The sequence below is a fragment of the Juglans microcarpa x Juglans regia genome, chromosome 4D (assembly GCF_004785595.1).
Source record: "Juglans microcarpa x Juglans regia isolate MS1-56 chromosome 4D, Jm3101_v1.0, whole genome shotgun sequence".
Lineage (NCBI taxonomy): Eukaryota > Viridiplantae > Streptophyta > Magnoliopsida > Fagales > Juglandaceae > Juglans > Juglans microcarpa x Juglans regia.
In genome coordinates, this window is record NC_054600.1 from 33,092,676 (window position 1) to 33,117,256 (window position 24,581).

Consider the following 24,581-nt stretch of genomic DNA (forward strand, 5'->3'; position numbering starts at 1 on the left):
GACGGCCGGTGCAAAAGGTGCAGCTCAAGAAGTTAGGAAGACAGAAAGTCTTTCTATTTAAACCGTTTTACTAAGATTCTTTGTTATTTCTATATGATGAACATATATAGTTACGCAAAGACCATTTCATATACTCGATCTCTTCAAGTTCGTGATATTCGGACAAGAACTTCAACGTGTGAACTTGAAGGGGACAGTTTGTTTAATTTCTATCTAAACTCGAAGGGACATTAATCCATTTTCCAACCTATAACCTACATAATCCAGACCTGCATAATTTGATGCGACACACTAGCGTATGTGTCTAAAGCACCGCATCTCCCAAGCGTCAATACTTCATTTCCGTACAAGAAAACCGCGGGGGAAGAATAAAAACCGGAAACAAATATGAGTACAGTAAATTCATATTGGCCCCTTTTGGCCGTCACAATCCAATAAGAAGAGTACATAAATAAGTATATATATATATATATATATATATATATATTAAGATGGAGAATTATCGTCGTTAATCAGGCACAGAAAATATAATTCTGACGGACAATATATTGAAGAGGAAGACAATATATCTCGTGACAGAACCCCCCCCCCAAAAAAAAAAAAAAAAAAAAAAAAAAGACTACCCCTCTGTCAACATCAACAACACTGCCCATGATACCTGAACTACCTGTCAAACTATCGTGTGATGAAGTTTCTAAAATTTTTCTTCACAAAAAAACCAAAATGAGCAAACCAAGTACGAACAAATGGAGAGATCTACAAAAACATCAGAGGTCACTGACAAGTAGATAGCTAGAAAGCCCATGCCAAGAGTACACCTCCATCTGCAGTAAAAGGAAATTCGGCATTCAGTCGCATCAATGAACAAACCAACAAATCATACAAAATCAAAGCAAATCGATATAACACTACTATTAAAATAGCTAAACAAGTGTATGCCAGAGGTGATCACTCCATGCGTTATATCTCCACTTTAGAGTAAGCTCTTTGGACAGCATTTGATCCACTGGCTCTTGATTGAAAAAGTCGTGGGTTTTCGTTTTCAAACTGCTTTCTACATATATATTGTCCGTCATTTCTAATAAAGATTAGTATGGTAGCCATTCGTCTTTCATGCTGTAGTTGACATACCCCCTCATGGAGAGAGACTATAATTAGGGATTCACGCAGAGAAATGATAGAAGGTATGGATTAACAAGATGAGTAACTGTACATTTGGAGGGGAAGAGAAATGATAGAAGTTTTGAAGATCACGAGAGGACAATGGATGAGTTTAAAGTTTTCTTTCTTAGAATCTTGTTCTTATGGACAGGGGTCATTGATTTTAATGGCTTAAATGTCCATGATTTTCTATTTTCGATTAATGTAAACACTAGTTAGGTACTTCTCATGTATACATCCTGAGGCTATGCCTTCTTTTCTTATGAATAAAACTTCTTGATTACCTAATAACAACAAGGGGTAACAATCAAGAATGGAAGCATTGAGAGTCACGCAACAATAAAGCAAGGGAAGGGATATGACATCAATGAAGCAGCTCAAGCAGTCAACGGTAAGATATACAAATCAGGTTTTTGAATCTTGGTTCGAGAGTGTATTAAGTAAATCCTCATCTGAAGTGGTAAACAACATGAAGGTGATGCTAATTAAAACAGTCAGCGAGATATTATGCTACTTAAACATCAATCATAAAAACATATGGCTAATAACAGGGAACGTGAAACCTTTTTTGGATGTATTATCCATACATCAATTCCAGGCATATGAAATCCAGGGAACACAAATATATAGAATGCTCTTCAAAACAATTAGGATGAAGCATACCTTAAATAGTCCCCTGCCCTGAATATAAAAACCAGTGGATGAACATGCCGTACTCTACTTGTCTGGATGGACCCGTTTAGCCTTACGACGTGCATGGTTGGTGTGAGCATTTCGAGTAGGTTTCTTCACCTTTTTGCTGCAGAGATCAGGCACATAAAACCATGTTACAGAAGTTTTAGAAGTTCAATAACAAACAAGTGAAAATATGGTTGTCAATCCTTTGACAGACAGGCAGAATAAAAAATGAGCTAATTGAGAAACTGACTAGAAAATGGTGGAACCAATTCTGAAGAGTATGATGATGGGTAGGGCCAACAAAGCAGAAGCCTGCACCATTTAGCTCACTAGTAAGTCACATGGTCCATGTCAAGTAATGTGCAGCTAAATAACTAGATTTGACAAAGTAAATAAGACAAGAAAGTACACAACCATCACATACCGCAAACCACTCCAACTCTTTAGTAGCAAGAGGTCTTGTCAGTTCATGCCTTTTCAGCATCTCTTGCACAGTTGCTTGCATCTTAACAAAGCATGAGAAAATAGAATAACACATTATTACAGAAAACACTCTGATATTCCTCACATATTTGAGCACAGGTACCTTACAAGTAAAAAGGCTAAAATTTGGGGTAAAGAAATGACAGTAACTGATATTCAAACCTGATGGTGGTAGGTAGTTGCGGATTTCAGAAACTCCCCATAGGCATAAACTACTTCCTTTGTATAGGGCTTTATCGCCACTCGTACTTTTTCAACATGAGGTTTTGCCACATCCGCAATTTGATCAATATAAGGTTTGCTAAACTTCTTTGCATCCTGTCACCCATAAAGAATTCTTTTCAGATTCATGTTACTAGAACAGATAACCAAGGACGCAAAAATATTAAATTTACCTGAAAGTAAGGATCAATAAATTTTTGCACTTGGACAAGATGTGGAGTTACTTTGGTCTTTGATGCCTCATAAACTTCAATGGTTTTTTTCCTGAGTGTCTGGATATGTGGTTCAGTGTTCGTTTTTAGTACTACCCACTGTTCCTTTATAGTTGGGATCCATTTCTTCAAGTGACAGAACAAACAATGAGAAGATTACACACCCAGGTTAGTCATTTCTAACAAGCAAAGCAACTTTAAGGAGAAAATAGAGAGGGGGGGGGGGGGGGGGGGGGGGGATCATGTAACAAACAATAACCACCGAACACCGTTATTCACTTCATTCTCTTGTAAGAAACAAAACAAATAATAAAAAAGTCGACATAGAAATATTGGAAGTCCCAAAACACAACGCACAAAAGCAGGTTAATGAAAAGATAGCTTACAGTTTTAATTGTTTCCATATGAGGTGCAGCCCACTTTTTGGCTTGTGCTTTTTTCTCTAGGGCCTGGAGCAAATATGAAACATAAGGTTCGTGGATAACGAACTATGAGATATATATCATTCAAAACAAGATTAAAACTAGTCACACCAACTCCCAAACAAACTAGTGGAAACATTAGTCAAATACAGTCTGCCACTGGGTAAATAACCACATAGCAACAAGGAGGAAAAAATACCTTCTCAATTACCATATCCATAACTGGTTTGCCACGCTCATTCCAATGTGTCTCCATGAAGGACTACAAGAAGATACGTTTTCAGCTCTCATGTGAAGTATCCCACTTGTGCAAAACACAATTGCACTAAATTTACCTGACAATGGATTAAATGCACAGCAAGCCAAGGTGGAAACCACGCACCATGAACCTGCCACATTTTTGTCAGTTTTTCCATTAAATTCCATTTTTAACTCCTTTTTCTCGTCATGGGTATACAAGATATCAGAGAAGACAATAAATGTAACCATGCAACTCATGGTGCCTGGATGCATAAAGCACGAACACAGACACATCATATATTCATAACAACAATGGCAACATTCAGAAGCTTTGAACCCTCATTCGTAACTGCAAACAGTAAATTCTGGGCAATGAAGTCCACAATTAGTTCCAGCAGTGCCATCATGGGGGGTATTCAGATTTTCACAACTAATCAGATGTGTGTGACGCACATGCAATCCTAGTTTAAATCCATTTGAAGTTCCATTAAGAACTACAGGCTGCTGACCACTTATGTATCATCTAGCCTTCTTCAAACTCTGGATCAAATCAAAAAAAGTGATTCAAAATCATTTTGAGGCTTCCCAGCTAGAAAGCCTTGCTAAATAAAGGTAATTCTGCCATAATTTCTCCATATCTATTCATCCCATAGCCATTATACTACCACTGTAATTTCAGCTGCCTATAAAATCTCAGTTCAGTGCAGAAATGCTTAATGGACAAGTGAAGGAGAGTAATCATCATTCTCATCCTTTTTCTGTTATTTTTCTGATCTGTGTGAACTCGGAACTTCATTTTGTATACATATTTCAGTTGTGCCCTTTCATCCATTTTCTAATAAATTACAAACCAAAAAAATACAATAAAGCAAAATTACATCTATTTTTGAACTATAAAATATATGATAACTTAATCAACTCTCAAAAATTATATCAGGGAGTGCACATGGTAGAATAGTTCCTTGTGAGCAAGCAACCAATAGTCTTTTAGCGCACTGATACTCCCATTTCTTTATCTCTGCTGTTTGACCAACAGTATTGCTGACTTTTTGAAGCAAGAGTTCCTCAGTCATTCGTTAAAATAAATACAAAATTATAAAACTATGAGCTAGTACTAGTATGTAAAAATTTGGCATTTCCCAAAATTTCTGGCTCAGATATATTTAACAAGATTCAGTCCAAACCATAGAGGGTAGAGTATATAGAGAAAATTAATACTTTAGTAACAAAGTCAAAGGACAAACGTGACAGGTATGCACTAAAACTTCCCAAGCCCATAATACTAGTAGCCTACAAAGCGATATAGAGCATGAAAAACTAAGTCAATTTTACCTCCTTTAACTTTTTAGTTTTTGAAGTGGCCTCAGACTTTGCCTTGATCATTTCTTCCTAAAAAGTTCCAAAAAGAAAACCAGCACATTAGATCCATCATGTAGAATCTGACATAGTATGAGCTCTATCAGCACCAGGTTAGGTACCTCAGCAACTTTAAGAGCCCGTTCAATTTTACGAATTCTGGTCTTCTGTTCATCATTAATCTTTTGGAGCTGTACAGAGAAGTCAAACTTATTAAAAAATAATAATAATAAGACAATGCCTGTCATCACTGTACCATTCTCATATCACAATATCAGAGAAAATTTCAAATTGAATGATTATAAGAGCAAAACTGGAATAAAAAAAGGTGACATGATACATAGTCAATAAAAAGATAGTAACTAAAAATTACAATCAAACAAAAATTCAAGTTCAAGCAGGAACCTTTCAAGGTTGCTTAACTTAAAGTCTGTCCAAGAAGAGACTTATGGTTCTTGTGTTGTGTTAGGAATCAAGACAAATGGTATACTTAGGCTATGCTTGTTGTAACTTCTACCTAAAACAAATCCCCCCTAAAGAGGGCATCACAGGAAGTAGTATCCATGGAAGCATTGTAGAGCATGATAGATGTTTAGTGTACGCTTATCTGAAAAAATAGATACATGAAAACACTGGGTCTTAATTTTCTAATTTGGTTAATCATTTCTGCTCTTGGAGGATTTAACAAACTATGTCCAACTCCCTAAATGGAAAATTTTGTTGTTATATTGATATTCATTTCATGCAACAAAAATGAACTCATATCAAATTGAGCCAAAGAAATATAGTGTTAAAACAGAATAGATATGTAACTCACAGTCTCTAGTTCCAAACTCAAACCATGTACTTTCCTTTCGGCTTCATCTACCCGGGCTTCCAAAGCCTTCTTCTCCTTGTTTTGAGTTTCTAGTTCACTTTTACGTTTGTCAGCCTGTGCAGATAATGACTGAGTATAAAGAATCAATGTTTAAGAGAGAGTAAATTGTTTGCTTGCCGATATCTAACCTGCTTCTCTAATTCATCAATGCGCGCATGAGCCTTACGAACCAACTCCGCAGCATCTAAAGTCCCTTTTTTCTGAAATTAATAAGGAAAAAAAAAAAGTATATTGAACTATTGTCAACACAGACCTCATAAAAGTAGGTATTAATGTTTCTTGAAAAAAAAGGCTAGATGTAATTCCAAGGAAGGGTACCCTATGAATGTGCCCTTAATTTTCGGGTAAATTCATTGTGTAAGAATGATGATACCCAAAAATGTAGTCGGCAGTGAGTGCATTTGTAGTAACTTCTATTTTCATATGAATTATAAGAATTAAAATATAAAAATGTCTTATATATTTCAATTCTTGCAAAATGAGATTAGTGGTTGTTCTCAGGCAGTGGTTTTGCAGAGTCCAATGCCAATCCTCACCTGGAGGGATGCGATCTCACTTTGCAAGGAAGCAATGCTATCTGACTTCTCTTGAATGATCTTTTCCTTTTCCCCTATGCTATCGGACTTTGCTTTCAGTTCTTTGGATTTCTTATCGACGTGGGACTCTTCAATGACAAAAGGTGAAAAAACATCAGGCAACAAGGCAACACAAAATCCAGTTCAATTTGTCAAAATTTCCTCTCGAGAAAGATGGTGATAGTCCTTTTTAGGATTTTTTTTATGATACGAAACACGACCCAATTAAGCCTTAATCCCAATAAGCGAGATTCACAACATGGATCCTTCCATGCCACTCATCCACATCTTGACATCAACGAAAACTTCCAATGGAGAGAGAACAGAGAATTTTGATATCATCTAGTGACTCTCTGTCGTATTAATAAATCAAACGAAGCAAGACTAATTTTCATCACGCTTTAACGTGTGACGTGGGTTACTGTTCCTTTCACCATTGTTTCTATCATTCAGTTGACTACGATCTTAGTCACTCTCTCAGTGGTTGTACTACTGTTCCATTATGCTCTATTTCGATGCAGAGAAAAAAGGTAAAGAAAACAAAACAAAAACAAAAAATGAACGAACGTGGAATTTTGAGAACTAACAAAGAAAAATATGCGACAACCCATAAAGCCAAAGATTACCAGAGCTTTGAGATTAGCTTCTCAAGAAACAAACACAGCATTGGGAATTTATCTCCGTCAAAGCTATATAGCCTATAGTGCCGCATAAATCAAACGGACCAATCTTTATGGAAGTAATCCCAGACTCTTCGTCAAACTAAGCGATTTCCCCTCAAATTTCGCGTTAAAAAATGATCGAGATAATTTTCACTGAAATTCATGGGGCAAACAGCTTAAAAGCCAACATTCAAATAAGATTTGCATTGTAGAAGGGCCTATTGAGTGACACCATCTACTTTTTTCTTCTTCTCTGCCTCAGTTATCTCCGCATCCAAACAGAAGCAGAGGAACTATAAAGGAAAACTGAAAACGAGAAGGTGCTACAGTCGGACAATAACGAGCAAAGAAACTAACTGACCAAGTTCTTGGATCTTGAACTTAAGTTGTTCCAGTTCGATCTTCAGAGAGGACGAATAATCAGAACCGTCAGATCCGGCGACTTTAACTGCCTCATCTTCATCGACCGGAACACTTGCCCTAACATGCGCAAGAACTAGACATAGGAAGATTGACAAAAGCAAGAGCTTCGAAGTCGTCATGGCAATGGCATGCAATCACGGCCAACAAAACTCAGTCGAGAGAGAGACAGAGAGTTGTTGGGAGTTCTTTGAGATTAGCTGTTCGGTTCTCGCAACCATAGGTGATATCGTCGCCAGCAGCATAGTCCAGATATTATTTCGAAAAATTAAAATAAAATGTCAGGGGGTTCGGGCGGTCGATGTTGCGGTGTACAGAGCACGTGTCATTTTGGACGGTTTCTTTTTTCTTTTTTTTTTTTTTTTTTTTTTTTATGAGAAGTGTGTGAATATCTGCTGAGAATGACGGATATCAAACCGGGGTAGGTACTTCGAACTTGGAAATTTGAAATCGTGAACAAAATTGGGTTGTTGGGCAATGGGTGGTTGGTGACGGTAGCCAAGCAGGCTTGGAAATAAAGAGCGGTCCAAGCTCTATTTAATTCATCTTTTACATAATTCACATAAAATTTCATTTTAAAACATCAGTTGATTCTTACTCTGTGTGATGAGTAGTAGTATTCCAAGCTTTTTTTCATTTACTATCTATATTTTATTTTATTTTCTAGTAATTCAGAATTGACGAGACCAAACTTAAAATCTCATACAATTGAGTAGATAAGGCCTGTTAGGATAGGAAAATAGTTTCATCTCATTTTATTATTATAATTTTTTTAAATTTATACATAAAATATAATAAATTTTTAAATTTTTAAAATTTTAAAACCATAATAATATTAAAAAATAATATTTTATTCAAATCTTAACTTTCATTTAAAACAATTTCATTTCAACTCACTGTCCAAATAAAGCCTTTAAGAGATGGTAATGTATTAAAATTTTATCATGTATGGACTTAACAAAGAACTCTCAAATTCAGTTAATATTATAATTAATAGAGTTTCTTCAAATTATTATATACCTTTATTATTCTCTTCCAAACAGTACGAGGGTTTATCAATTTCAATATTGCCGTTATTCTCAATTCTATTTGCAATTATTGACGGAGAAAATAACGACTCCTATAAAAAAGTAAAAAAACACGAGTATAGATAGAAAAAATAAAATAAAATAAAATCGTATAGAATTTCTTTTTTTTTTTTTAAAGCAATTTTGCCTCATTTCAATCCCGTTAGCTTGATTTGTTTTTAGAAAACATTTCATTTTATTTCATATAATTTAATCATTATAACTTTTCTAACTTTCAATACAAAATAAAATAAACATTTCAATTTTTTTAAATCTTAAAATAAAAAAAAATATTAAAAAAAATATTTTAATAATATTTTATTTTATTTTTTAATTTTAATCTCAACTCATCTTATTTATAAAAATAAGCCAACCCTTAGCCGACTTTTATCAACTATAAAGTAAAATCCGTGTTAGGAATGGAGTTGACCAAATATGGCGGAAATTAATGTGACAAGTGAAATTTAGGTGGGGGTATGTCTAACCAGCATCATCAAAATTATTAAGAATAATTTATAATGGAAATGTGTTATAGCTATAAAGATATTTAATAAATTAATATGATTTCATACAATACGTTATATTTACTTTATAATAAAATAGTTTTATTATCAATCGCATCACATCAAATCACGTCAATTTATAAATTTATTTTTATAAGATCCATTTGTAATTAAAGTATTTCTCTTTATAATATATGAAACATTCCCCTAATTTGGAATGCAAATTGAAAAAAATAATAATAATTTTGAGGTACAAAATGGATTGTTCTTATGATTATATTAAGAGAAATACTCTAACCAAAAATAAATTACATAAAAATAATTTCACAGACTGATGTGGTTCGTTAGATTATAAAGTTATTTTTATTGTAAAGTAAATTTAATAAATCATATGAAACTATATCAATTTATAAGATTATTTTTATATAATTTATTTATAGATGTAGCAGCACTCTACTATTAAAACTCAAATGGAACGCATTTGCGCAAAACTTTCGATAATTAGGCATTGACGGGGATTAGTACGCACCAGATAGAAATGCATATCTAATAAAAAGCACCAATGTCGTGCTTAATTATTAGAATATATGATTTTTGACTTAAAAACTGTTCTTTTATTGGATCTGATGCTAAAGACTTTGCTTTTATATTTTTTTGATAATGATCGCACGTGATATGTGTTCCTCCTATTGTGTTTGTTCCGACATTTTTAAGGGAGAAAGCAGCTTCACTAATCTTATGGGCAGGCATATTTTCTTCCATCAACGACAGCACGCCCGTGGGATGTCATTCTGACCAACTTATATGCTACTTTCCAACATTAGATTCGAGATATTAGTGGCATGCACTTCATAAGATGTGACACTTGCTCCTTCATAAGATTCGATTCTTAATTCAAATTGAAGAACACGTGGTCCAAAATGGATGCCTTTTCTTGTATTATTCTCCCCGACTTAAGATAATTGCGGTAGTTCAAAGGAAGTGTCAAACTTTTTTAAAAAATTATTAAATAATCTCAATGTACAGACAATATGATACTCGATTTATTATAACATGCCATAACGTTAAAATTGATTACGTAAGCATTCATTTTCGATGGCATGACATCTTAATATATGTTAAAAATACTGCGTGTTTTACTTTAGAATTACCTAATAATTACTCAACTTGTAGGAATCTATATATTCTTTCTTGATCAATTAATTCAGTGCATGCATTTGTTGCGCTAGCCTAGCCTTTTATTGTTCTTAGTCGTAAGAGAGGATTTGGTCAAGTTTGATGTCCTACATAGTTTGGATTTGAGAGGCCCGAATTACCTTGAATTAGTTTTGAAACTTCTGGTTTCAATTGCAACATTCTGGAATAAAAATGCATTTCCCATCACTTTTATTCTACTGAATAGCAACAATCACACACACACACATATATATATATATATATATATATATATATATATTTCTAAAGAAGGTTGGAAATTAATATGCAAACTCGTGATCCATATCATGAGATTGTAGAGTTATTGCTAATTGTTATTTTGGAGGGAGAAAGTCTAAGGCTTTGTTTGAATAGTGAGATGAGATAAAATGATTTTAAATTAAAATTAAAAATTGAATAAAATTTTATTAAAATATCAGAAAATGAGATGAAATGAAACCATTTTTATATCTAAATTACCTAATTCTATAGACACCGATGAGCATTAATGTTGTTAGCTGGATGAGCCAACAGAAGTAATGTTGATTCATACGTTACGTACGCACCCACGGTTGGAAAGTCTACACAAGCTTCATATTTTAGTTAGACTTTTGCTACAAATTAGTTACCGTTCATATCTAATATATGACGTATTTTTTTTTATAGGGTGTTGAGGTATTTTTTATAGGATATATGAGTATTTTTATAAGGTGTGAGATGTGGGTTGATGAATAGTAATTAATAAAAATAATTTTTCTTTTAGTAATATTTTTGAAAAACAAAATCACAGAGACGACCACAATTTCTATACAGTTTTCCTTTTTTATTTTATTTTTCTCAGCCGATCAATAGATATTCAGATACTCTCAACGCTTCAATAAGCTACTACCACTACATTTTACCTGACGAATATGACGGACTGACGATTTTTGGATATATATTGATCCAAGTTTTACTATACATCAGTTACTATTCATCTTTATTTCTCATATTTAATAATTTTTTTTCATAGAATATAAAGTATGAGGTAAAAAATAATAATTGATAAGAATAATTATTCTATTGACATAGATTATTGTTCTATCATACTAAAAAGAAAAAATTATACTTATCATCATCCACACCATATATCAATATGTGTAAATACGTGTGTTTAAATATAAATATAAAAATAATAAATTATATATTAGTATGTACTGTGAAAATAATAAATAGTATTTCTTTAAAATAAAAAAAATACTATTGCGTTGCCAAGGAAAGATGACGGTGGTCAATGTCAATGCCATTGCGGTGGCAAATCTTTTTATTGTCTCAATGGAAGACTTTTGAAAACCAACTCAGACCAATTCAGTGATCCACTCACGTGTGCTGATCTTCCCGGTTTGAATTGAATTAGAGATTATTTATAATTATGTTTTTTCCAATATTCTCTTATAATTAGCAGAAATATAGACTTGAATATCATAATATTTAATATCGATCATTCCTACATAGTATCAACCTTAATATCATCAAGTAATTGGTAAAATAAATAATTTTCCACTCTATCATTATTATGTAATTAGAAATTAATATATTATGAAGGCTTAAATAAGAACCCTCCATTCCCATTTTAAATATATTTAATAATTTTTCACTACCAGAGTTTAAATACTATATTAATCTATCCGTTAATCACAATATATATTTGAGGAAAATTTAGGACTAATTGATACGTAATATTTTATTCTAATTAATTTCTTAACGCTAGATTTTCAGTAAAAATTAAAAACTAAAATCTTTAAGTTATAAAAGGTAAAAAATCAATGACAATTAACCAAAAAATCTTGAAGTTGTAGGAAAATCTTTTAAGATATTTTTTATAATGAGTTTTGTTATTCATTATTTTTATACATTATATATCATATTTATTTTTATTTTATTTTATTTTTTTAAACTAATTAAATTCTTTTATTTGTAGTCAATACATAACACATTTGATAAGAATAATAAATAATAAAAATAAGTATTGTGTATTGTGTGTGAGCATGATAAATATAATTTTTCCTAATTCCGCACCGAACGCCAACTGACCCATTCCATTGGCTAGGTGTGCGCCACGCGATTCAAGGATTTAGCGGCCACAATTCTCGTCCCTGTGATTTCACGCGACTACAGCTTTCTCAACTTGTCAGTTATTTTCGCTGACTTTTTTCGCTCTTTCACGTACATGAGAACGGGCGATACCAACAAACCAAATGGGAAAGAGAAAGCTTACGTGTCGGTGGACGACGGGGTTAACCATAGCATGACAAGCAGAAACTTCTAACATCGTGATTTCACTGAAGAGATATGCTCATCAGCCGCACCCTCTCCGCACATTTTATGTGAGATTTTTTATTTTATTTTAAACTCAAAACACATGGTATGCTGCAGTCCACGGTAAGCTAAAACAAAAATTTTTTCTTTTACTGAATTCACGATCAAACTTAACGGTTATATAAATAGAGAAATTCTATCGGCAAAGTAAACACTGCGTGTATAATTTTATTGATGAATAAAAAATATTATTATAATTTTAATTTTTTTTAAAAAAATAACTGCACTTATATAAATAATCCTCATTTAAAAATTATATGTAGATTAACTCATAAATTATCACTTTTTCTAAATTTTTATATAAAATATAATAAATAATTAATATTAAAAGTAATATTTTATTCAATTTTTGTATTCACTTCTTAATCACAATTTTAGCAGGTGATCAACTACCTAATCGGACGAAAAAAGAAAAGCAAATTCCGTTCGTTTCGAGGAAGCTTCAATATCTTTCCTTTCCTTTCTCTTCCTTATTACTGCACACCCTCTCCCTCTTTCTCTCGTTCGAAACCAGTCTCTTTGAGAACTCAGGTAACGACTTTTCTTCGATTTGCACGAATTATTAGTATTGACTTTGTAATTGTTCGGAGTTTCAGAATAATTTTTTTAATATTGAAGGGTTATTCTTTTTTTGGGGGTGTTGGTTTCATCCATGTTTCTTAGATTAATGGGGACTATCAATTTCTTTTCATTATTAGTTCTTAAATACATGGATTATGGATTAGCTTCTTCGTCGGTGTTGCATCTTTCTACTAAATTCCCAATGGTTCATGAGCTGCTGGATTTTGAGAAAATGAATTTGGTGTTATTTTGTTAAGAGTTTAATTACGTATGGATGATAAATCGTAGTTATCAACGCGATAGAAATGATATGAGAAAGGCATCACCTGCGTGCATTCTACAACATTAATTTCCAGGATACAAGAGCACCATTTATATCATATTATTAGAATAATGATATAATTGCAATGAAGAAAACTCAGGTTTACAGAGGTACATGAAGATTTGTTAAAGGTATCCACGATCTTCTTGGAGGAAAACTTTTTGTTTGTTTATGTTTTTCTAAATCTTATTTTAATTTGAAAGGAACTAAGAGAGAGAGAGAGAGAGAGAGAGAGAGAGAGAGAGAGAGAAGTGACCTTTGAAGCGGCTGACATCAACCAGTTATTAACGTTGATATTCTTAGTATGTATGATCTCAACCTCACTTGTACGCTTTTAGAGCTTCTAGCTGCCTGTTTTCTAGTCTAGCACATTAAATGATGGTGGAAAAATCTCTTCTTGCTGGAAGGTCTCTGATGGTTTACCTTAGCATACAAAGAAGCGCCTCTGTGGCAGTTAAGGCTTCGTTTGGATACAAAAATGGTTTCATCTCATCTCATCATTACAATTTTTTCAAATTCTCATACAAAATATAATAAACAATTCAACATTTTCAAATCCCAAAACAATAATAATATTAAAAAATAATATATTAAAAATATTTTATTCAACGTTCAACTTTCATTTGAAACCATCTCATCTCATCTCACTATCCAAACGGGATCGAAATGTTAACCGCTACCCTTACGATTTACTATAGCAGCTGTGCATAAAAAGGTATTTATACATAATTCAAGAAACAGCATTTCACATACTATGAAATGGGGGATGTTTGCTGCTTGCATCAGCTGTTTGTGTTTCTGGACTATTTTTCCTATATGAATTCCCCATTTAGCTAATTTTTATGAGACTTGAGCTCCTTGATTGTTGTCAATCTACTTTTATTTTCAGCATATTTTCTGATTTATTTATTTATGCTTTTTTATAATGCACTGATTGCTCATGTTGATGCTAGTTTGCTTGGGCCCATCTTATTTAGAGTCTGACATATCTTTTTCTTCTTTAGCAAAGATCTGCAAACTTAAACTCCCATTGAGCCCATTTTGTGCATAGCTTTTACCAATGGGATGGGGAAACATCTGCAGGAGACGCATGAGAGTATTCACTGTGACTTTACTAATATACCTAGATTATAAGGTAAAAGCTTCTCAATTGCAGTTGTTGCTTTAAATCAATGGAACACCACATTACCTTGTTTTATTTTATTTTATTTTATTTTATTTATTTATATATATATATATATATATCTATGAAGGCCTTACAGCAAAGAGAGAAATGGACTAGTAGACCTAAAAGATCTATCATATGGGAAAGAGCCCACGAGCGCAACGCCAAGCGTGTGCTTAGTTTGATAATGGAGTTAGAAGGTTTGTGGGTGAAACTTGGACAGTATCTATCCACACGTGCAGATGTGCTTCCTGAGGCATATATATGCGTTCTCAAGCAGTTACAAGACTCTCTTCCTCCTCGTCCCCTGCAAGAGGTATTGTGCACACCAAATGATTGTATTTATTTTTGTTCTATGTTTATATATGTCATTGATAGTATAAAAAACCATTGAAGTGATATTGTCAATGTATTGCATAATGTTATTGGACCTACAAATGTCATGCAACTTTAGTAGGTCCAAACAAGAATGCCAAGGTGAAAACATTTTTGAAAATTTCATTTGAAAGACAATTTTTTGGTGATGCTAATATGCTATATTTCAAACAGTTATTCTTAGATTCTGATTGTAAAAATGGTTTCAAATCATCATATGTTTTCTTCAATTGAAAATACTTGGCTTTTTTTTTCTTTATTCCAAAACTGACATTTCATGCCATGTCACATGAACAGTAGTTCATGAATGTTTTTGCTTAGCAGATATTTTACAGGAGTCTTCCTATATCAAGATAGCCCCCAGGTACATCATTTTCTGAGTCGTCAATTTTGTTTGTGCAGATTTGTAATACCATAGAGACAGAGTTGGGGAAATCAATGGATGAACTGTTCTCAGATTTTGTCAAAACTCCTCTGGCAACGGCATCTGTAAGATCCTCAAACTATTGTTGGTAGCCGGAAATATATATATAAGCTGTTAGATTAGGACTATGAATGATTGATTTCTTATTTTTTCTTTTTTGTTGGGTCAATATTATTATTTACTCATTCTGTTCTAAGCAGATAGCACAAGTCCATCGTGCAACTCTGCTCAATGGGCAGGAGGTGGTTGTTAAAGTTCAACATGAGGGCATCAAGACAATCATATTGGAGGTTTTGCATGCTTTGGCTTTTGAGATATCGGGATGAAAAGTAAGTCGAAGTTGTTTCTCATAGTTTTTTGCATACTATTGTTTGACAGGACTTGAAGAATGCGAAGGCAATTGTTGACTGGATAGCCTGGGCAGAACCACAGTATGACTTTAACCCTATGATAGATGAATGGTGCAAAGAAGCTCCCAAGGAACTTGACTTCAATTGCGAAGCTGGTATGCCCGGCTCTTGCCTGGACTGGTCATTTTGAACTGATTTTAGCAAATGTTTTGTGACTTAAAAGGAAAATGATTGTGCTTTCTTGATCCACTTGTGGCATTTAAGGTGTGTATGTGGAGAGAATTGTGGCTGTACCTGAGGTTATTGGAACAAAGGGAATGGAAATTCCATCAAACCAAAATGGTGTCGTAGGGATGGGTATCATATGAAAATGTGTATTTACTTATAAAAAAAAAGATTTGTCTGAAAAAATACTAGCAGGACATTCTTTTCCTGGGTTGGTTGAATAGCTGGGCGGTGGTATGTTGGCTATGCTTGATCTCTATTGTCTAACCCAGCTGTATTTTCCTGTTATAGCCTGCTTATTTTCAATTTGGTTAAATCCAAGTTTAGTCTTATGTGCTGTATTCTTAACTGGTTTTGAGTTTTTGAACTCATCATCTTGACATTTGGCATTAATTATGCTTAATTTGGGAAATTTCCCCTTCCTTCCTGTTTGTTTTCATATTGGTTAGTATTGACATTTTCTTTTGTGTCCATAGAGAATACTCGATCAGTATCCAGAAATCTTGGATGCAAAATTGGTAGACATGAGAATAACAAGAATGCCAATCGAGTGGATGTATTAATTCCAGATGTTATTCAGGTATATTGTCTCCCAAGTTGTTAACACCACATCTGTAAACTGGAGTTGTGGGACTTAGTTTGCCTCATGCTTTATATTGAGAAAAAATACCTTATATTGAATCTTTGACAGATCTTAAGAAGTTAGAAGTCATGTACTAGTTTTTAAAAATTAGATTCTGTTGTCATGCAAATTTGTCTTCAGTTCTGGTAAAGGAAAATAATACAATTATTCTAAATAGAGTTTTAAGTATAAAGAAATTACAAGGTAAATATGAAAGGTTCTTTACTACTCTCAATACATTTGACCTAAGATTGAAGTTGCACAATGGTGAAGACATCTGCCCAAAAGATCCTCTGTGATGAAGCCCTTGTTAACCAACAAACCCCGGCCCTTCTGCACAGATTTTTAGGTCTCCCTAAAATTAACTTTAAACATATTGTCTCCATATGTAAATTTTCAACATTTGGGATAATAGGTCTTGGAGTAGGCTTAGAGAAGTGCTTCCTTATTTCAGCTGAGTTGTATGGATGGTTGAAATTAATATGCTTCCGTTATATCGCATATGTATATTTTTTTCTGTTACAGTGTAAAATATGTTTTCACCTATCTTACTCTTCACCGTCTTTAAATGATAGTCAACAGAGAAAGTCCTTATTTTGGAGTACATGGATGGGATCCGTTTAAATGACTTGGAATCATTGGAGGCTTTTGGTGTTAACAAGCAAAACCTTGTCAAAGAAATTACACGTGCATACGCCCACCAAATTTATGTTGATGGATTTTTCAATGGTGACCCTCATCCTGGTAATCTCTCTCTCTCACACACACACGCGAGCGCACACATACATCCCCCCCCGCCCACACACACACACACTATCTTTTCCCCTCTTTTCAACAGGAGTTTAGTATGGTATGGTATTGAGCTATTCTCTTTGTGTAAATATTTTTAAGGAACAAATGGTAGTTTGAATTTTCATGAGCTATTATTAGCTCACCTTAAAAGATAAACTTTTTTAAAGATACATCCAACTTAAGGAGATAAACAAAAATTATTGAAGGAAAATACTGCGGCACTTGTGATCATACAGCTTATGCAAGCATGGCAAAAAATGAGAATTCATGTCAATGTAAATGAGATCACTCCCATAGTAGCTGGAATCTACATTTGATTGTCTTCATTCTCATGAAGCAATGCATTCTGCTTTATAAACGGCTTTATACGGATCTTCACTGCAGGGAATTTTCTTGTGAGCAAGGAACCTCCTCATCGTCCAATTTTGCTGGACTTTGGGCTTACTAAAAAACTATCAAGCTCTATGAAGCAAGCACTAGCAAAGATGTTTCTGGCATCTGCTGAGGTTTGTACAAGCTTTTTGTAAATTTTTTATCTATCATACTGACCTTGATTTTGCAAGCTTTAATGTGTTCATGCTCTCAGACATAAAAAAGTAGCAGTGTTTTTCTCCTTGCCTTTTCCTGACTGGGAAACATATTACTAGTTTCCTTTCTTTTTCTTTACATATTATTTTAACTTTGTCTCGCACTATGTTGTCATGATGAATGTTGAAAATTAAGTCAAACAATCCTTAAGGATCTGTGTAAGAGTAATTGTTCTGTTTTCACTTGGGTGACTTAAGGCGGTGCTGTGATGTGCAATTTTTCATGCACAATATGTGCGAGAATTGATTATCAAATGGTATTGATTGCATTGTTTTACCAATCTAAATTATAGTTGTTACAATACAACTACAAGTGGTTCGTTACTGTTATCCATTACTTTTAAGGTTGCTTCAAACTACACTCTTTGAATGATGGTATTTTGTGATGTTGTTTGCCACAGGGGGACCACGTGGCTCTTTTGTCTGCTTTTGCAGAAATGGGACTTAAGTTGCGCCTGGACATGCCAGAGCAAGCAATGGAGGTGACAACTGTATTCTTTCGCAATGCAACACCTGCCAAAGAATCCCTTGTAAATATGCACTAAGCTCTTTTCATTTTTCAGTTACTTGCTTCTTACATTGCTTTTGTAAACTTAGTAAGTCCGATTTGCTTATTTATTTGCTGGATTTTTAAGGAAACCATGAAATCTTTGTCAGAGCAAAGAACAAAAAACATGAAGCTTGTGCAAGAAAAGATGAAACTCAACCAAAAAGAGGTTAAACGATTTAATCCTGTAAGTTCATTTATTTGTCTCCTAGCCATGTTTCTCTGATATGTTAGATTGGACATTTTCATCCCCTTTCAATTTGCTAATGATCTTTCTTTCTAGGTTGATGCATTTCCTGGAGATATTGTAATTTTTTCCCGGGTCCTTAATCTTCTACGAGGTCTGTAATTGAGATACCTCTTGTTAAATTGTATGGTCAAATGATGAAGCCTTTTAATTTTTACGTGTTACATGGATTTAGGGCTTTCTTCTCTGATGAATGCTCGGATAGTATATCTGGATATCATGAGACCATTTGCGGAATCCGTTTTGCAAGGGTGAGTGTATCCTGAACCTTGGTGTGTCGGGCTTTATTGTTGTTTCTGTTTAATTTCTGATTGAATTCTGGATGCATTCTCAGAAATATTTATAGGGGACCAGCAGTTAATGATCAGTGGGTCTATGACACACCCGTGCATTCTGATGTGGAGGCAAAGTTAAGGAAGCTCCTAGTTGAGCTGGGGAATAATGAGAAAATACTTGGAATACAGGTGTGCAGCTTGTTTAGAGATTAATATGATAGGATGAAAAACTGAACAGTCTCCGTGTTTATGTAGCATTATTGAAGCTTAATATATTCTCTGTCATCCTGTTCTTTACATTGTAGTTTTGCAGCTTTTAGTGGTGGTGTATTTACCTCGGGTGTTGGTTTTTTTCCTTTCAAAGGATGAACTAACTGGTGTTTATTACTAGCTTTTCTTGTTGGTCATACTTTCTTTATTGCTAAGGTCATTTTTCCTTCCTCTATTTTGTTATTAACCAAAGTTCTGCCATCACATCTCTTCGTATGCCATTTTTTTGTCTCCCATTATGGCATGCAGAAGGGCATAGTATAACTCTTATCTGTTATTTAATTGTTTTCATCATTCTATGGGAACTGTTATTACTGAAAAAAGTTGATATAAATGTTTAACTTATATCATGAAACCTTTTCCCTCCAACCTTTGGCCCCTTTATTCATGTGAGTGCACTCAACAATAAAAGCTGTTTATAATAGGGTCCTGTAGGGAGTTATCATGAATAGTTCTTGAAACGCTAGTGTATATTGCCTGATACCAGTATTTGGCATATACTACATTCTGTATCTAGGTCTCTGTTAAACTTTGCCTGGAAGTACAGGTAATCGAGGATAAATGAAGATTTATTAACCCAATAGAAATTATTGAGTGTGGAAGTTTTGTAGCAAATGCAACTAGTGATTTTGGATCTCTGAACAAGTGAGAAGTGAGGAAAACCTACAAAAGCATATGGGTGATTAGATCGTAAGAACAAATTTAGGTTTAGTTATTCTGTGTTGTTGTGAACTACTAAGGTCTGAACAGAAGTATAGATTTAGGTGAGTTAAATTCACTAGAAGCCCTAAGGTTTTTTGTGTGTAGTATTATTGAGAATGAGAATTCTATTTTGTGTTCCCTGCAGGAAGCTTAGCCTCGTTTGTTTTCACAACTCCTCTCAACTCATCTCATCTAACATTATAACTTTCACAAATTTCCATATAAAATAAAATAAACAATTCAAGTTTTTCAAATTCCAAAACAAAAATAATATTAAAAAAATATATTCTAAAGATATTTTATTCAACTTTTAACTTTAATCTCAACTCATCTCTTCTCATCTCATTTGCTAAAACAAACGAGACCTAAGTTTCACTTATAACTACATGAAAAAAGAAGTCTCTTCATTGGTTCCTTTTTCTTGGAAAGTTTATGTGGTAAGGTTAAAATCAGAAGAGATCTATGTGTATAAGATGTAATGTATGTGATAACATACAAGTTGACCAAGTTATATGTTTCCATTTGATGAAAGGAACAGGAGATTTACAACGGGTAAGAAATGAACTTAGGTGACATAAATAAACACATCTTAAATGTTCTTATAATCTTTACATTTTCTTCAATTCTATGTAGTTTAACTATGTTATTGAGATTGGTAATGTGGAATTTCAATGCCTATGGCATTCTGGGATTTTTTTTTTTTCGTTTGTGTGATTTTATTTCAATCTTTTTGTAAAGGTATGCGCTTACAAAGATGGAGAGGTTATCATTGACACTGCTGCTGGAGTGCTTGGTCGATATGATCCTCGTCCAGTCCAGCCTGATAGCCTTTTTCCGGTTTTTTCTGTGACAAAGGGTATCACAGCTGGAATGTTACATTGGCTGGTCGAAAATGGGTGCGTTGTAGACTCTTATGAACTTCAAAATTTCATTTGCTGAATCAAAGACCAATTGATCATTTTATATTTTCACGTAGTGATGGACAAGCAATTAATCTTTCATCCCAAAAGTGGTTTGATAGTCCATGATGCCGTACAAATAGTGGGCATGGCATGGGAATTAGCATTTTTTCTGTACGCACGCACACAAACAAAGACACACACAGACACCAATATAGGCAGCACTATGGCAGATGTAGGGTTTTCAATGTGGCCCAACTTCTCAATAGTTATAAATTTTTTCGGGAGCATATTCTGCGATTCTCGGATTCCCCCCCCCCCAATCCCAATGCCTGACTGAAATGTATTTTAACATTTATAACGTTGACATATGTTGTGAAATTTTATAGTGAAGGAAAGGCAATACTGAAATCTTAATTATTTCATGTACTCTTATTTTCCCCAATTTTTCCCAGTGCTTATAATTGCCAAATTACATGTTTGCAGGAACGAAGTAGATAAATTTTCTATTGCCCATATTTTCTGTGCTTTAATACATGTTTCTGACCATTTTATTGTGCAGGAAGCTGAATCTCAAGGAAAATGTAGCAAATGTTTGGCCGGAATTTGGATCAAATAGAAAAGATCTCATTAAGGTTTCAATTTTGTCTCAACTCATGATAACTTCTCCCATTATCAACTGAAATTCTTATTTTTCCTTTATTTCTGTTTAGGTCCATCATGTGCTTAACCATACATCTGGTCTTCACAATGCTTTGGCAGACATTATCAGAGAAAATCCTCTACTATGGTCTGACTGGGATGAATGTTTGAAGCAAATTGCCTTGTCTGTGCCTGAGACTGAACCTGGCCAGGTGCAGTTGTATCACTATCTGTCATTTGGCTGGTTATGTGGTGGCATTATTGAGGTATTATTTATTGCCTACATGTCAGAATGATTCAATGATCTGTCAATTTATCAAAAATTCCTCCCAAACTTTTTTATGCCTTGTATAGATCTGAGAATGATCTTATGAAAAGGTTTTGTGGTAGTTTGATTATCTACTATTTCCTATAGGTATTAAGTTGATACGATAGCTTAGATTGACCTGGGTCTATAGTCCTTACAAATTATTGTAGTTATGTATCAATGTGGGGATTTCTTCCCATGAAGTGATGATTAAAGAAGTTCATTCCTTCCTGCTGAGTTTTAACCTGGCCCGACAATGATAATGCTCCCAACATTTCGAGATTTAAGGGACTTCTGTTTGGACAGAGTGGCCTCTACCTCTGAATTAAGTAGCTTGGTCTAACAGCACTAAACATGGTTAAACTTGAGTATTTAGTCTGGCTTCCTTGATAATAAAGAAGAGGCTTGATGCTTGATATAGTTTTCACTTTTCATTTTGCCTTGTATATGACGATGTGGTGTTCATTTCATTCATTCTAATAGATTTTAGCGCTCTCCCTCAAAAAAAGGCAAAAACAAGTTTTGATCCATATTATGTTTTGATTGTCAATTTGATATGTATTGACAGGACTATGGGGAGGCCAAAGATCTTTATTATCCTTTGGCTTTATGATTATTCTACACCTACCTGTTTTCCCGTTTTAATATTCTGTTTTGATCACAGCATGCATCTGGGAAAAAGTTTCAGGAAATTCTTGAAGAAGCATTAATTCATCCCCTGCAAATTGAAGGCGAGCTATACATTGGAATCCCTCCAGGCAAGTGTTGAATCATGTTATCCTGACCAACGTGCTCTATTTTGCATTAAGTAAACACGATTGTGTTACATTCTTCCCTCATTCATGCTGAACTAAAAATTAAAATAAAGTTTATAATTTTTCGTGAGTTTATGTTTTGTTGTTGGTGGGGTTTATAATAGTTGGGGAAATAAGGTCAGCGTTAAACTAATTATCATCTCCCTTATCATTATTTACTGTTGATCCTATTCAGGTGTTGAATCGCGACTTGCAACGATCACGCTAGATACAGATGATCTGCATAAGCTCTCAGGGATCAGCATTCGTCCTGACATGCCCTCCACATTCCAGCCAAGCGATCTTGCCCAATCAATGACCACCCTTCCAGCTCTGTTTAACATGCTCAACACTCGCCGTGCCATCATACCTGCTGCTAACGGACATTGCTCAGCGCGTGCACTTGCACGTTACTATGCAGCCCTAGCTGATGGTGGTGTAGTACCTCAACCCCATTCCTTGTCTTCCAAGCCGCCACTTGGCAGCCACCCCCACATCCCCAAATTTCCTTCCCAGAAGCCCTTAAAAAGGCGGAGAGGTAGCAGAACTAAGGAGGCAGGTACCGATTCAACGAACAGCTCTGATGACTATGAACAGAAACCGAATCATGATGACCTTAGCCTTAGTAGAGATGCCAGCTGTGGTGCTTCTACTACTAGGCTTGCCAATGATGGTAGCACTAGCAATGACAAGGGCAATAGCACCAGTATGACCGACAACCCTGAAAATCCCAATCCTCGAAACAACTCTATTGGTAGGATTTTTAACAATCCCAGAATTCACGATGCGTTCTTGGGTGTTGGCGAATATGGGAATTTGGTTTTGCCAAATGGGGATTTTGGCCTAGGATTTAAGAGGTTCAATTTGAAGGAGGGGCCCCCTGTAGCCTTTGGGCACTCGGGAATGGGCGGATCAACAGGCTTTGCTGACTTGAATAACAGGTTTGCTATTGCTGTGACCCTGAATAAAATGTCTTTTGGCGCTGTAACTGCAAACATCGTACAGCTTGTTTGTTCAGAGTTGAATATCCCGGTACCGGAGGACTTCTTGAGATTTGGTGGGATGGGACCTGATGCCCAGTTAAATCCTGCGAGACCTTTGATTAATTGAGGATGGGAAGAAAAATTTTTCCCGTTTACATATTACATTGTTTTTACCTATACTACCAATACTATATATATCTTGACATTCAAACTCTACAGAAGCTTTTCTAGCCCATTGTTATACCTTTACGCAAGGCAAATGTAGATGTCATTGTTCTTAAATTGTACCGTATATGCTTCCACTTGATCACAAAACATAACGACAGGTGCAATGCATAATTATTTTTTCATGGTCTTTCTTTTAGACTAATTCCCTTTTTCTGTATATACGACGTGCCAACGGTATAAGTTTCGAGCATACAAATTTGAAATTCTGTGTAAATTTTTTGAAACAAGGAGAACTTACAAAAAAAAAAATCATTATTTTATATTTTATATTTTTTGTTCGAAATGATTCAAAATTGGATTTAGTAAAATAATGTTCGAACTTTCCTTCTAAATTTTCCGAATGAAGTAGCATGACGTATCTCACATGCAAAAGTTGTAGCCAAGATGTATATCATGATTTCCTTTTGAGTAATATTAAAAAGAAGTTATTGTAGTAGTGCATATTTTACACTCACTGTATGGCTGCTTCTAGTTGATTGTTTTCAATACTCATTTAGAGAGATATTTAGTCTACATGATGTCACATCATATATGTAAAATGGATACTATTAATAGTAATTTTTATCTATATTTATTCTTTCCTTCTTTTCAAGAGGCATTGATTAACGAGAAACAAGGCTTTAAAATTAAAGAACCTTGCGGGTTACCTGTGGATTTATCATGCTATACCAAATTCGCGGAAGGAAATGATGAAAAATGGATCCACGTGACGAGAGCAGGCGGTACATGCAGAAAAGTACAATAATAATTCACTTGTAAATAAGTGAGTATAGCTAATAAAATTATTACGGGTACAACTACAAAACGCGGTTTCTGCCCTTTCTCAGTGCTTTA

At 34.3% G+C, this 24,581-nt stretch overlaps 2 protein-coding genes across 3 annotated transcripts; one reads left to right on the top strand and one right to left on the bottom strand.

Annotated features, from left to right (window-relative positions):
* Positions 1 to 415: 415 nt before the first annotated feature.
* LOC121261201 lies at positions 416 to 13,573 on the bottom strand. The gene is made up of 16 exons (XM_041163443.1): positions 13,522 to 13,573; positions 7,250 to 7,475; positions 6,188 to 6,315; positions 5,780 to 5,851; positions 5,592 to 5,705; positions 4,897 to 4,965; positions 4,751 to 4,807; positions 3,514 to 3,567; positions 3,378 to 3,440; positions 3,143 to 3,205; positions 2,718 to 2,882; positions 2,485 to 2,640; positions 2,264 to 2,344; positions 2,090 to 2,151; positions 1,825 to 1,960; positions 416 to 824 (listed from the first exon to the last, which is right to left on the bottom strand). Exons 2-15 carry the CDS (start codon positions 7,428 to 7,430, stop codon positions 1,879 to 1,881), a joined length of 1,347 nt encoding a protein of 448 aa, XP_041019377.1. The 5' UTR covers positions 7,431 to 7,475; positions 13,522 to 13,573; the 3' UTR covers positions 416 to 824; positions 1,825 to 1,878.
* On the top strand, positions 12,808 to 23,869 carry LOC121261199. Of its 2 annotated transcripts, none has more exons than XM_041163441.1 (19): positions 12,808 to 12,961; positions 14,318 to 14,448; positions 14,567 to 14,794; positions 15,256 to 15,342; positions 15,478 to 15,567; positions 15,656 to 15,782; positions 16,329 to 16,432; positions 17,050 to 17,218; positions 17,651 to 17,772; positions 18,255 to 18,383; positions 18,489 to 18,587; positions 18,684 to 18,741; positions 18,823 to 18,898; positions 18,982 to 19,111; positions 20,633 to 20,790; positions 21,356 to 21,428; positions 21,507 to 21,701; positions 22,407 to 22,500; positions 22,733 to 23,869. In XM_041163441.1, the coding sequence occupies exons 2-19, from the start codon at positions 14,374 to 14,376 to the stop codon at positions 23,644 to 23,646; spliced, it is 2,928 nt and encodes a 975-aa protein (XP_041019375.1). In that variant the 5' UTR covers positions 12,808 to 12,961; positions 14,318 to 14,373; the 3' UTR covers positions 23,647 to 23,869. The 2 variants fall into 2 exon arrangements, with proteins under 2 accessions (XP_041019375.1, XP_041019376.1); XM_041163442.1 differs by having other exon boundaries at positions 12,820 to 12,961; positions 14,323 to 14,448.
* The last annotated feature ends 712 nt before the right edge of the window (positions 23,870 to 24,581 follow it).